Source organism: Pelobates fuscus, chromosome 7, assembly GCF_036172605.1.
Source record: "Pelobates fuscus isolate aPelFus1 chromosome 7, aPelFus1.pri, whole genome shotgun sequence".
Classification (NCBI taxonomy): Eukaryota; Metazoa; Chordata; class Amphibia; order Anura; family Pelobatidae; genus Pelobates; species Pelobates fuscus.
Genome location: NC_086323.1, coordinates 86,075,947 through 86,091,117, shown reverse-complemented (window position 1 = coordinate 86,091,117; position 15,171 = coordinate 86,075,947). Strand labels below are relative to the sequence as shown.

The window sequence follows — 15,171 nt, the reverse complement described above, 5'->3', positions numbered from 1 at the left end:
ATATATTTAACGTTTGTATTATAATATTGCCAGTGATAATACATAATAATTACGATGGCTGTTTGGTTCTCTGGAAGAGCAAAGAATAATTCTCTTAGGAAAGACTTTTCTTCAATCATGTACTACCAACCAACAACTGACAAAGCTCAGTTTATCACCATTACATTATATTTTTCATGCACAAATAGTTCTCATTATTGATGTGAGTTAATTTAGAGGAGGTTTATTATATTTGTACCAACCACCGTTAACTAATTGTAAAAAAATTAAATTATTGTTATGATTCCCCGAATTAAACTATGTGTACAAATTGGATTGGATCAAGGCCTCCCAGTGTAGAAAACAAAGATTTTCTTAGTTTGTTACTTAGCCCAATATCAAGTATTTGGATTTCAGTCATAAAGCTCTTCCTTACAAAACATTCCAATTCACTAATGGGTGCTCTGCAAATCCTTTGTGGGAGGCCTCTGCTTTAAATTATTTTTCTCTAACTTGAAAAAGGGCTGATGTAGGGAAATATGAAATAACAGTTTTTTAAAGGGACAATAGTTATTTGAAACTGACCATGTGATTTCTAATTACATTTTTCCCATTTATGCTTGTTTAATTCATCCATGATGTCTCTTTATTTCATTTACAGTGGGCTATAAAAGCATGAAGATTGATACAATGTTAGAGTTTGAAATTCTGGTGGGACTAATCCTCTATTATAAAGGACTGTAGTATAAGAATCAGCATAGATGTGAAGGTAACAAAGTATCATTTATTTTGCATCATAATGTCAAAACATAAAGCTTGAAAAAGATAGAAATGTAATAATTTACTTATACCTCTACATTTACTGCAAGGTACGGTTTTCCAAACCGCAATCCTGTATAACACAACATATACAACATGTACAGTTGTGCTCAAAAGTTTGCATGCCCTGGCAGAAATTGTGAAATTTTGGCATTCATTTTGAAATGTCTTTTATTGAAGGATATGAGAAAACAGGGGGCTGGCTGCACTCACCTGAATATGCATAAATAGGGTGCTGCTGGGAGCCAATTTATACAATAAAAAAAAAAATCCAGCGCACTCCATTATCCCCTTAACAGCAACTTCAGTGCTGACAGATTACGTTCGTTTTTAAAAAAATAAAAAAAACCTAAACCAGGCAAAAAATAATGGGGAATCACCAAAGAACAATAAATACTTCAGACTTAATAGGTGTTGCCACCCCTTAGGTCTTCTGTCTTTAAGAGTGCAGCGTTCTGTGGTTAATATCACTCCCCAATCATTCGTATTTAAAAACGTTAAAAATGTTTTTAAAAGATACACTGAACCATTCCAGATTAAAAATATGTCGTCGATGTACCGCTTATAGGAGACCAGGTTTGCTCCCCAGTCCTGGTTGTTATCTATAAATTGGGTTTCCCAATAGGCCATAAATAAATTAGCATAGCTTGGAGCGAACCTCGTCCCCATAGTGGTACCGACTTTCTGTAAGTAGAATTCGTTATTGAACCAAAAATAATTATTATGAAGGATAAGTTCTATTCCTTCCATAATAAAATGTATTTGTTCATCTGGGTAGGTGTTATCCTTTTTAAGAAAAAATTCCACTGCCTCTAAACCTTTCGTGTGTGAGATGATGGTGTAGAGGGAACTAACATCCGCCGTTACTAAGATATAGTTGGGTTCCCATTGTATATGTTGTTGTGTTTGTATAATGTTTAATGTGTCTTTCAGATAATTTGGAGTTTTTTGGACAAGGGGTTGAAGACATTTGTCCAGGTATTCTGATAGTCTACTGGATACGGAGTCTATCCCTGAGACAATCGGTCTAACTGGAGGGTTGGTTAAGTGTTTATGGATTTTGGGAAGATGATAGAAGACGGGGATTGTAAGGCAAATACAAAGCGGCACAATCCCCTCAAGATGTTTCCTCACCTTTTAATAGCCCCCACCCCCCAAAAGACAAAGGAATTTAAGGGGAGAGGAACTCGGGGAGAAAAGACACTTAGGAAGATAAACAAAGCCATTACTTAAACTAAATCTATCATTTTCAATCTAACAGGCAACCCCATACCACAGGCACAACAAAAAATCCTTAATAAAGGACTAAAATTCGTACCAACACAACCATTAAACAAGTTTGACGTATTTATAGATCTGAATGGATACAAAAGACAAGCCTAAGCAGCCTATGAGCCTAAGCAGGCTCTAATAGAGACTTGATAGCCCTGCATTTACGGACTACAATCCCCATAAAGAACCGGACGGAAACCGGAAGTTGCGCGTGTCGCGCAAAGCATTATGGACCTTGTAGTGCCGAAAAACGGAAGTGACGCGATGGCTTCTAGCCACGTCACATGAAACAGAGGACCAATCCGATTGGAGAATGAAATTTTTGGCGGTATTTTGAACGCTTATAATACAGTAGAATGAGAGGACCTTCACAAGCTGACTGAGGAAGCCGTTTTTACTGGCGAAACACGTTTTGGCTTTTATAGTGGACTCATTATTTCTTGCACCACCAATATTTGAAATATACTGTTTTTATATATCTGTTTTTTATTTTCTATATATATTTTTTTTTTGTGATTTTATATATATTTTGTAATAAATTCCCTTATTTTATCCAATCCACTGTATCCTGCACAAGTGATTCCAGGGAAGTGTCACCCCACAAATTGACACTAGGCTTATACACTTAGAGCCAGTTACCAAAAGGCTCTAAAAAAGGTGAGCACTTTAATTTAATTTTATCTATATGAAATTATTATCAAAGATGCTACACTTAGTTTGAAATATCTGTGTCTTTTACATACGTTGTGGAGAGGAACATACACACTTTTCCTTGGAGAGAGGGGTCGTGTGATCTACCCTAAAAGACACAGACGCTTGGAACTTTAGAGCCTAATCAACTTGAAAAGGCTCTAAAAAATGTGAGTGTAGATACATCTGTTACTCACTTAACCTTTTACTATAGTATTTAATATACTGCACAATTATTTGTATATCTTTTCTGTTTTCTTTTTTATGTACATTACACTGGAGAATATAGAGGATAAGTGTCTTTGAACCACAGGTAAAACATTGTGTCCTCACAGATTATATAGCGCTGCACTCTTAAAGACAGAAGACCTAAGGGGTGGCAACATCTATTAAGTCTGAAGTCTTTATTGTTCTTTGGTGATTGTCTTTGTATGGTGGGTTTTGAGGAGTACCCATAGAGTGTATACAGCAGCTTGAATTTACTTTTTCCCCAGACACATCTATCACATAGCACCACGTATTCCACACCTATTGTAAATATATTAAAAAATAATGGGGGATTAGCTACATTACATGATCATACATTGCATAAGCCGGCCACAATGTCAATGTACCCCATCTTTGGCAGGTCCTACACTACCAGCCTGGTGTCTGCTTCATGAGCTACTTACTTGGGGGAAAAATTCCATCTAGAGTTCTCTGCAGTACAAGGCTAAATAGGGCCCTGGGATGAGGCGTCTGTGACAGGGAAGGGTGCAAAGCCAAGGAGTTGGCTAGACTCCCAAATATATATATATATATATATATATATATATATATATATGACAAAACAGGGGGCTGGCGCACTCCATTATCTCCTAAACAGCAACTTCAGTGCTGACAGATTTAGTTAGTTGTTTTTTTGTTTTTTTTTTAAAAACACCTAATCCAGGCAAAAAAAATATTCTTCTTTCTTTTTTTTATTTTTTTTTTATTGAAGGATCATATGAAGCCAATTTTTTTTTTCTATCACCTCGTTTATTGGCTCCTTTTTAAATCATAATGATAACAGAAATAACCCAAATGGCCCTGATCAAAAGTTTACATACCATTGAATGTCTGGCCTTGTTACAAACACACAAGATGACACACACAGGTTAAAATGGCAATTAAAGATTAATTTCCCACACCTGTAGATTTTTAAATTACAATTAGTGTCTCTGTATAAACAGTCAATGAGCTCTCACGTGGATGCAGTGCGCAGGCTAGAAACTGAGCCATGGGGAGCAGAAAAGAACTGTCAAAAGACTTGCATAACAAGGTAATGGAACTTTATAAAGATGAAAAAGGATATAAAATTATATCCAAAGCCTTGAAAATGCCAGACAGAACTGTTCAATTACCTATTAAGAAGTAGAAAATTCAGGGATCTCTTGAAACCAGGCCATTGTAAGGTAGACCAAGAAAGATTTCAGCCACAACTGCCAGAACAATTGTTTGGGATACAAAGAAAAACCCAGAGATAACCTCACGAGAAATAGAGGCTGCTCAGGAAAAAAGATGGTTGTTTCAAGGAGCGACGATACTTGAACAAAAATTAGCCTTTACTGTGCCAATGCCACTAAAAAGCCTGGTTACAATATGCCCGACAACACCTTGACATGCCTCACAGCATCTGGCACACTGTGATTTGGAGTGACGAGAGCAAACTAGAGCTTTATGCAGGGCCGGCGCGTCCATAAGGCGGCACAGGCGGCCGCCTTAGGGCGCACCGGCTCTGGGGGCGCAAAATTCCAGTGACCGGCAGGAGGGAAGTGCTCCCTCCTGCCTGGTCACCTCCTGGATCCCCGGAGCTGCTGGGAGGCGTGCGGCTGAAGTTGATTAGGAGGCGGCGAGGGAGCTCTCTGATCTCTCTGACCGGCTCCCTCGCGCGCCTTTTGCTGATGCCGCGGGAGCCAGAATATGACGTCATATTCCGGCTCCCGTGGCATCGGAAAACAGCCTGCGAGGGAGCCGGTCAGAGAGATCAGAGAGCTCCCTCACCGCCTCCTAATCAACTTCACGCACGCCTCCCAGCAGCCTCACTGGACCACCAATGAGAGACCCACGCCAGCACTCCAGGTAGGGAGGCTGGGTGGGACATTTAAATGTAATTTATTATTAATTACTTTATTAATTACTGTGTGTGTGCATGTGAGTGTGAGTGTGTATGTCAGTGTGTGTGTGTGTGAGTGAGTGTGTGTGTCTGTCAGTGTGTGTGTCTGTCAGTGTGTGCGTAAGTGTGTCTATGAGTTTGTGCGTGAGTGAGTATGTATGTGAGTTTATGTGTGTCTGTCAGTGTGTGTGTAAGTGTGTCTATGAGTTTGTGTGTGAGTGAGTGTGTCTGTCGGTGTGTGTGAGTATGTCAGTGTGTCAGTGTGTGTGTGCGCATGTGAGTATGTGTGTCTGTCAGTGTGTGTGTTCGAGTATGTGTCTGTGAGTTTGTGTGTGTGAGTATGTATTTTTCTGTATGCCTGTCTGTATGTATGTATCTGTATGACGGCATGCCTCTGTATGTATGTATGTATCTATCCGTATGCCTGTATATCTTGTACGTATGTTTCTGTATGTCTCTGTATGCATGTATGTAACTGGATGTATGTTTGTCTCTGAATGTCTGTATATATGTCTCTGTATGTACGTATGTGTGTGTCTGTGTGTCTCTGTATGCCTGTATGTCTTTGTATGCATGTTTCTGTATGTATGTATGTGTCTGTTTGACGGTATGCCTCTGTATGTATGTATGTGTCTGTATGACTGTATGCCTCTGTATGTATGTGTCTGTATGACGTTATGTCTCTGTATGCATGCATGTATCTGTATGTGTGTATGTCTTTGTATGCCTTTATGTATGTATGTATGTGTCTGCATGCCTGTATGTCTCTGTATGTATGTTTCGTTATGCCTGTATGTCTGTATGTATGTGCCTGAATGTCTTTGTATGTATGTTTCTGTATGCCTGTCTGTATGTATGTGTCTGTATGACGGTATGCCTCTGTATGCATGTATGTCTTTATATGCCTGCATGTCTCTGTATGCATGTATGTCTCTGCTTGTATGTCTCTGACTGTATGTGTCTGTATGTCTCTGTATGATTATTGCTGTCTTTGTATGACAGTGTACCTGTATGACTTTGACTGTGTGACTGAAAAATGATGCCTGTGTGCCTGTGGCTTGGGAGGAAAGACACACAGGTGAAGATGCATTTTTTTTTTTTTAATGAGGGTTGGGGGCGCCAAAATGCATCTTCGCCTGTGTAACTAAAAATCCTAGCACCGGCCCTGGCTTTATGGTCACATAAGCGCTATGTTTGGAGAGGGATTAACAAGGCTTATAGTGAAAATAATACAAACCCCACTATGAAGCATTGTGGTGGCTCACTGATATTTTGGGGGGTGTGAGCTCTAAAGACATAGGCGATCTTGTGAAAATCGATTGCATGATGAATGCAGCATGTGTGCATCAGAAAATACTGGCAGCCAATTTGCATTCTTCTGCACAAAGGATGCGCATGGCACTCTCTTGGACTTTCCAGCATGACAATGACCCTAAGCACAAGGCCAAGTTTACCCTCCAGTGGTTACAGCAGAAGGTTCGGGAGTGGCATCATAGTCTCCTGACCTTAATATCATCAAGCAACTCTGGGGAGATCTCAAATGTGCGGTTCATGCAAGATTTTGCCAAGATGAATGGGCAGCTATACCACCTGCAAGAAGTAGGAGCCTCAACCATTACAAAAGACTGCACGCAGTTATTGATGTTAAAGGGGGCAATACGCAGTGTTAAGAGTTAAGGTCTTATGCAGACTTTTGAACAGGGGTCATTTCATTTTTGTTCTTTGTTGCCATGTTTTGTTTTAAGATTGTGCCAGTCTGTTATAACCTACAGTTGAATATGAATCCCATAAGAAATAAAAAAAATGTATTTTGCCTGCTCTCTCATGTTTTCTTTACAAATGGTACATATATTACCAATTCTTCAAGGGCATGCAAACTTTTGAGCACAACTGTATATCAATACATATATGTATAGATAACATATATAAAGGTAACATTTTCTTGTATTAAAAATATAATCAACCTCGTGGGAATTGTATTGGAACACTGGTCAGGTCTATTTACTAAACTGTGAACTCAAGGAGAATTTGTAATTAAAGGTTAGAGTAGCTGCCATGAACAATAGATGGCTTAGATCATTTTTCCACTTTGGCTATTTTGAGCTTAAAATTTTAATTCTTAATTTAGTAAATAAACCTGTAGCATGTACTATTTAAGCAGCTTGTCCTTGTTCACTGGAGATACAAAAGGAAACTTAACAAATGTCCAAATATGAATATAAGAAACTAACAATTAACATATATTATTACAATTTCAATAAGTCAATATTTTGCAAAAAAATATTTTTTGTTAAACAAGCCTTTCAAGAGAACACTTAACCATTAGTGAACAGCAAATGTAAAAAGTGTTTTTCTTAAATTCTCTAAATGGTTTAGAAGAGCATTTTTCCCCTGGCTTTCACTGCAGTCAAACCAGATATGAAAATGTGTAGACAAACTAACTTTATTCATGAAATGCATTAATATTACAATGAACTCTGTAATCCATATACTACAAAAGTATTTTTTTGTAAGTTACCATCAATAATAGTAACATATTAATATAATCACCAGATAATGCAGTAAGCCAAGTAAAACATTTGTCATTAGTGGTTAGTCTGTTGTTCTAATCTAATTATTAATGAGAGCAATTAATCATAAAGGTGTTTTCTTGTTTTTTCAGATATATCCAGCAATAAAAGTGGTCATGAAACTACTTTTTTCATGTAAAAATTTAAATTGTTGTACTGGCAATTAAAGCATGAACAGTTATACTCACAATCTTCCAGCAGATTAGGATGAAAAGAATGTGCCTTTCTTTACTGGAGAATGAATAGTAAACTACTTAACACCCTAAGGTCCAATAATTTCCTAGACAAGCCAATATATAGAGAATTTGCTGTAGCCATGGCCCTTAAAGGAACACTATAGTCACCTAAATTACTTTAGCTAAATAAAGCAGTTTTAGTGTATAGATCATTCCCCTGCAATTTCACTACTCAATTCACTGTCATTTAGGAGTTAAATCACTTTGTTTCTGTTTATGCAGCCCTAGCCACACCTCCCCTGGCTATGATTGACAGAGCCTGCATGAAAAAAAAAATGGTTTCACTTTCAAACAGATGTAATTTACCTTAAATAATTGTATCTCAATCTCTAAATTGAACTTTAATCACATACAGGAGGCTCTTGCAGGGTCTAGCAAGCTATTAACATAGCAGGGGATAAGAAAATATTAATTAAACAGAACTTGCAATAAAGAAAGCCTAAATAGGGCTCTCTTTACAGGAAGTGTTTATGGAAGGCTGTGCAAATCACATGCAGGGAGGTGTGACTAGGGTTCATAAACAAAGGGATTTAACTCCTAAATGGCAGAGGATTGAGCAGTGAGGCTGCAGGGGCATGTTCTATACACCAAAATTGCTTCATTAAGCTAAAGTTGTTCAGGTGACTATAGTGTCCCTTTAAATTGAACACTATATCATTAGAGATACAACTGTGTTTTTCTAACGCTATAGTGTCCTAGTCACGGATTACGTGATTGCCTTGCCTTTTCTCCCTTGCCGCAGTGCTCCCTACATGGCTGGCCCTGCCTCCTTGGCAATATTGATGATCTCAACCAATCCAATGCTCTCCCATAGGAAAGCACTTAGAGACTAGTGCAGAGCAGAGCCGTCTTTAATGCGATGCAAACGGGGCACCTGCTCCGAGCCCAGTTACTCTTGGGGGGCCCCAGGCAGCTTCCCCATGGGCCCTCTGTCCACAACCAGATCTGAACAGCCCACTAGGATACTGAGAAATATCCGGGTGGGCTGCAGCAGGTGAAGTAATCGGGGTCCCCCGTCCCTTTAAGAGTTCTCCGGACCGGGCCCCTGTCTTCCTGCCTGTTGGGAGGAAGTGTGGTGAGGTCACTTCCTTCCAAGTAACAGAGTGCCGCTGGGGCGGAGAAGACACACATGGAGAAGGAGGAGGCACAGATCAAGGGAAAGGGACTGAGGTAGCCAAGTTTCTCAGACTCCCATCAACCTCAGCCATCCAGCTCCTACTGGACCTCAGGAAAGCTGTAAAAGTAAGGAGACAGGATGGTGGCGAAACTATGTAGATTGATGTGTGTGTGACTGCATGTGTGTGTATCTGACTGCATGTCTGTGTGTGTCTGACTGTATATATGTGTGAGTGTGTGTGTAATTGACTGTGTGTATGTGTCTACTGGACTGTGTGTGTGTCTATCTTACTGTATGTGTGTGTATCTGACTGTGTGTTTGTATTTGACTGTGTGTGTGTGTATCTGACAGTGTGTATCTGGCTTTGTTTATGTCAGTGTGTGTATCTGTTTATGTTTATATCTGGTTGTGTGTATCTGGCTGTAAGTGTGTACCTGGCTGTGTGAGTGTCAGTGTGTGTATCTGGCTGTGTTTCCGTCAGTGTGTGTGTACCTTTGTGTCAGTGTTTATGTGTATCTGTGTGTATGTATACATGTATCAGTGTACTTTGTATGTCTGTGTATGTGTACCTGTGTGTGTATATGAGTGCCAGTGTGTGTAAGTGTGTATCTATGCATGTGGCAATGCATACATCCCATCATTCCAGTACCAACACTGCACACAAATACATCCCTGCATTCCAGCACTGACACTGCACACAATACACCACTGCAAGTGAATCTGTGGTCCTGTGTGTATCTCAGTGTTTGTGTAAGTGTGCATCTGTGTGGCAATGCATTAATCCCATCCTTCCTATGCTAACACTGCACACAAATACACCCCTAGATGTGTCCCTGTGTGTATCTTAGTGCGTCAGTGTGTATCTCTGTGTGTGGATGTGCCAGTGGTTTTATGTGTGTGTGTGTGTGTGTACGTGTGTATGTATGTGTCTGTGTATATGTACGCCACTCTGTTTGTGTCAGTGTGTGCATTTGTCCAGATGTGTGCATGTATAAGTGTGTTAATGTGTATGTATATCTGTGAATTTATGTCATTCATCCCAGCAATCAAACACAAAATGCAGTCACACCCCTCCAAATTTTACATGCAAACACACTCCTGAATCCAAACTCATAAAGTATATCGAAACACACCTCTTCACTCAAAAACCAACACTACATTCTACATGCACACACATACTCTATACAACAACATGCTCACATTCAAATGCACAAACACTGCTCACAAATACAGCCCTGCAAGAATGTCCAAATGGTAGATCCCCAGCTGGCATAGTATAATGGGAATTGTACAACAGATGAGGATCTATCTTTTCTCCACTCTTGCGCTAGAGGGGAGGCCCAAAAAATGTCTTGCACCAGGGCCCTCTCTACATTAGTTCTGCCACTGTATTGGGGTGGAGGGCGTAATTGCAAGCCAGGGAGTGGAAGTGTGTAGAGGGCAGGATCCAGGGGGCCCAAGGAAATGCTTGACCATGGTTCAGTCAATGTTAAAGACGGCCCTGGTGCAGAGGTGCGATAAAACGTTGTGCTGTGCCAAGCACGTGTTCTTTATGAGACCACCTGATTGAAACAGCCAAGTTTTAGTGATAGCCACTAGAGTCATTCAAACCCTGCAATGTAAACAATGCTGATCCTGTTAGTGTTTCACACTGTAAGGTTAAACGAGAGGGATATGGCACCCAAACCAGTTCATTAAGATGAAATGGTCTGGGTGCATATAGTGTCCTTTAAAGTGTTACTCCACCCCACTTAACAGGAGTGGTCATGGTGGTTGGAGTAATATGGCATGAGGTCACTACCACACAGAAGCGAAATTATAAGAAATAGAGGAGATTTAAAAAAAAAAAAAAAAAAAAAAAATCTCATCCTGCCGAGCTAACAAACTTGCAAAACAAATAATGTTTGTCCTGTGACCCTATAATTATCCCACTTTTATTGTTAAATATATTATTAATAAAAGAAAAAAGGGGAGAAATTAAACATGGCAAGTGCTATTTACTTACTTTAAGCAAGTAGAAGGAACTTTGTTAAAATCCTAATGCAAGTGAAATCAAAATGCAATATAAGTAAAGAAGCAAAAGCAAAGAACAGGGAGAGTAGGTAACAGCAAACACTATCAAATTAAGTTTCTACTTTATTTTCATGTTTCTGGAGAATCCTGCCTTGTCTGTGGGGAAAAAAAATCATTAGAGGGGCTTCATTTAGGGTATGAAAGAGGCTATGGCACCTAATTTTTATCTGATATTATAAATGTTTATTATGGACACAACCATCTTAAAGCTGAATTATAATGTTTTAACCTTCAAACTCCAGTGTTACAGATATCATAACTAATAGGATGTGAACACCAGGTACTTCAAGCATCCAACTGATTAGCTCTCACAATTACACTGAATGAGGTTAGGAAAATGGAAAGTTTGAATTATCTGATCAGGAACATATTTGTGAAATACCCCACAGAGACACTAAGTCCAACTTAGAAAAATAGGCTGAGTATCTTTAAAGGGTACCTCAAAGCATGATCACTGAAGTGCTATGAAGTGGTCATGGTGCATGGAGTTTGTATATACAGCATTATGTTTTGTAAACGCTGCACATACAGAGATAAACCACTTAGTTGCAGGTGTAAATGCACTACAAAGTTCCAGGCTGGCTAATGTCAATTCTATGCAAATTTGGCACCTGATGCCACTACATGCAGTATGCTGGCGCCAGTCAGACAATGGCAGCACCTCCCCATGCCTCACCTGAACTCTGATCAATATATCTTCTCTGTCCTACTCCCCCACCTAAGGCGAAGGTGGGGTGACATCAGCCTAATTGGATCTTAACGCTACCAAGAAAACTTGGACTCGGCTATGGAACGGAGGTGGGTTTTAGCATTTTATTTTTATAAGTTTGCGTTTGCAGAACATCTCAGAAAGCGTTACTCTAACCATAACCAATGCTGTATGAGTTTTGATTGGATTAAACCTTTAAATATGATCAGAACATGGTAGGAGCAGAATTTTAATTTGGTACAAGGAAATATACAGATCACCCACCTAAACACAATTTGTTTACAATAAAAATATATAATATTCTGGAACTACTACTATGATAAAGTCACAGTTACTTTACTGACAAACTAACGGTTTTGTAGTATAGACGGCCATATCTGTTGGGATGGATGCGCATTATCAATATAAAAAAAAAAGAGCCATGATGATCTCAAACACTGAGTTTTGTCACAAACAGGTCAATTAAAGAACATATCCAATATGTTATAAAGCAGTCATTTAATTGCAAGAAAATGAATAAGAAAATATTCTTTGTGAAACGCTCACCACATTTCCTATTGGGCTTTTCTTCTTTAGAGGGTTGCATCTTTGTTGTGCACTACAAAAAATTGAACAAACACAGGTGAAGTAATTTAACAACCCTTTATGCGATTTCTGTTTATTGAGATCTTTCTGTAGATCTTGATCATATGTTGACCAAGGTGTACAATTATAGACAGACAGAGGCTTACACACAATAGTAGACCATACATTATGAAAAAAATATATTTGCAAAGATTACAACATTCTACATAAAAAAAAAAGGTTTTTTTTAAACATAATCTGCCTGTTACATTTCTGGGTGGTACATGCTTATACTTTAGAGACACAGCTAAAATCGTTTCCACCCAGAATAACTCTAATGTGCCACTAATTTTAGGCAACACTAAGAAATGTATATCTCAGTGCTGCTCTTACAGTAATCTCCTCTCCTCAACACCTACATTACACCAAGAAACTACACATTAACCCCTTATTTACCATAACTTGCTACATTATCACTAAATATATATATATATGTGCACATATATATTTGCAATATATAAACATGTATACAGCATATCTTTAGAGTTCGTTGCACTCAGACTCAAATTTTGTTATGTTGCCGGGTGCATTAACCAGGGCTCCAAATACCACTAAATAACAAATAGCTTGTACTCAAATTCCATGCTTTATTGAAGAAAAGTTAAAAAGTTGTGGATCAACGTCTCAGTCCCTATTCGGGACTTTCCACGGGATCATACAAAAAGGACTGAACCGCTGATCCACAACTTAACTTTTTTCAATAAAGCATGGAATTTTAACTTCAAAACCGTGAGTGCAAGCTATTTGTTTATTTACTAAACATGTATACATATATACATGGGAGAAGGCACCAGTACATTACTATTGGCAGTGGCCTGGAGCCCTATGAATATGATGCACCTATTCAAACTATTGGGAAATTTGCAAATTTGGATCAAGATTCATGGTTTTAGAACTACTACTATAATACACTGAAGTGTAATGCTGGAGCCATTATTTTATAATTTATAAATTTACAGCACAAAACCTCTAAGGCACAAGATACCCCATGGCAACATAACAAAGTGCCATTTATGTTTACAATAAAAAGAAGTCACAATAATATTAGAGGTATAACATCTAAAACAGTCAGCAAAAGAAAATTAATTGTGTACAATAAAACCAAGGAATTAAGACTACCTACTTGGCAAAACCAATAAAATCTTCATGATTGGTGTTAATATAAGAGAGCTGGATATCGATCAATAGCAATACCTTAAAAATTAAAAAAATACATAAATATAATAAGAAACAGTAAGCAAATAGAGAGAAGAATCCTGACCTTTTAGTTGACAATTTTATTTGGTAAGGAAGCATTTTTAACTGTAGTAATCACTCTAAATTGGTGGGTGTTTGGATGAAACGTTATAACTGAAATTTGGATTAAGAGCTGCTATGACCCATGCTAATGATTATGATGGACCCAATTACAGAATCATATAGACAGAAAACACAAAAAAATCTTATCTCCCAAGCATCATGGAGCAGGTGCTATGATGTCGATTTTGGCTGTCTGCTGCAAATCTGAGTTCTTATTCTGGTATCCCACTAAATCAGGTCACAGAGAATAACTCATACCTACAAGTTTTTATCTCCCCCAAAATAAGAAATTAGAAAAAGGCAGCAATGGGTGGGAGGATGTCAGTGACACACCCTTCATCGCAGGAGATGTATCAATGATGTTTGGATGCATTACATCAAACAAAAATATGATTTGCACATAGGAATGCCCACCTTTCACAAAGGTGTGCCAGCTGGTTGCTAATTGACAATATGTAATATTATTTTTAATATTTGAGGACAGAGGATAAACCTTGAGTCAATGTTAATGCACAGTCTTTCCATAAACTCGTGCCACCAGAGTCCCCTGTACCAATCTTCATACCTTTAGCTATTCTCCACATTATATTATTTCATCTGTTCAGTTCGTTTTAGATATTTTTTCTGAATACATTTTTTAATCTTGTTGACATAATTTTTTCCATATTATTCCATTTGAAATTCTCACATTATTAAAATTACCCACTTATAGCATTCACCCATATGCTATATCAACTGATAAGGTATAACCATAGCAAAATCAAACACACTCAAAGATCTTTCTGTAAGAGATAAGATAGCCTCATTGTTAGTTCGGCAGCTTACCCACTACAGAGTATCTTTGAAAATCGGAAAAAAGTGAAAAACGAACAGGCTAATTTAGATTTAGTCACAAAAAGGCACACTAATGCCCGGTTTCCACTGAGCGATACGGTTCGGGTCGGTACGCTCTGGTACGCTATTTTGAGTGTTTCCATTATGAAAGTGGCCCATACAACTGAACCAAACCGCACCATTCCTGGGCCCCCTTCAGATGTAGGTGCATAGGAAATGGTATGGTACTGTTAGGGCGGAGCTACTGGCATTACACTATACAATCCATTGATTGTTGGACAGGAAAACGTCAATGCTCACAACAAATGGCACACTAGGCATTTAGTCTAAACCCTGCATGCCCCCTGGTGGTCTGACTTGCAGTGGAAACGCTCACCTGAATAGTCTGGACCATTCTAACCCTTCCGAACTGTACTGAACCATACCGATCAGTGGAAACGAGGCATTAGACCACAACATAATTACAGTTGGTCATCCTTACCGAGTAGCAAAAGGTGTGCTTAAATAGGGCAGATAAGCCCTTTAAATCAATAAATAAAATGTAAAAAATGTCAAACAACATGATTTTTTTTTTTTTAGGATGACCTGTGTTTCGTTAGTGATCTGTCCATGTCCCTCATGACCCTTTTGTTGTTCCTGACACTTTACGGACAATACTTTAACTTTCAAGTAAATATCTCCAAACTGTCACCAGAAAAACTACAGCTTAATGTCATAGTAAGTCCCTGCAGGAATTTTCATGTAAACACGGCCTTTTACATTGTTCCCCTAGTCTCCCTAGTGCCGCAGAGTGAAAGTGTGATATAGCTTTTGTA

The 15,171-nt window shown here is 38.6% G+C and overlaps 1 protein-coding gene across 2 annotated transcripts in view; it reads right to left on the bottom strand.

Annotated features, from left to right (window-relative positions):
• Positions 1 to 15,171, bottom strand: part of DNM3 (dynamin 3) — a 404,911-nt gene that overhangs the window by 277,699 nt on the left and 112,041 nt on the right. The window contains exons 12-14 of one of the 2 annotated variants that reach the window (XM_063426167.1): positions 13,347 to 13,417; positions 12,146 to 12,197; positions 10,823 to 10,854 (exon numbers count right to left, since the gene is read on the bottom strand). In XM_063426167.1, coding sequence (XP_063282237.1) covers positions 10,823 to 10,854; positions 12,146 to 12,197; positions 13,347 to 13,417 — 155 coding nt within the window. Of the gene's footprint in view, positions 1 to 10,822; positions 10,855 to 12,139; positions 12,198 to 13,346; positions 13,418 to 15,171 lie in introns of both variants that reach the window. The other variant, XM_063426168.1, reaches the window with a different exon arrangement.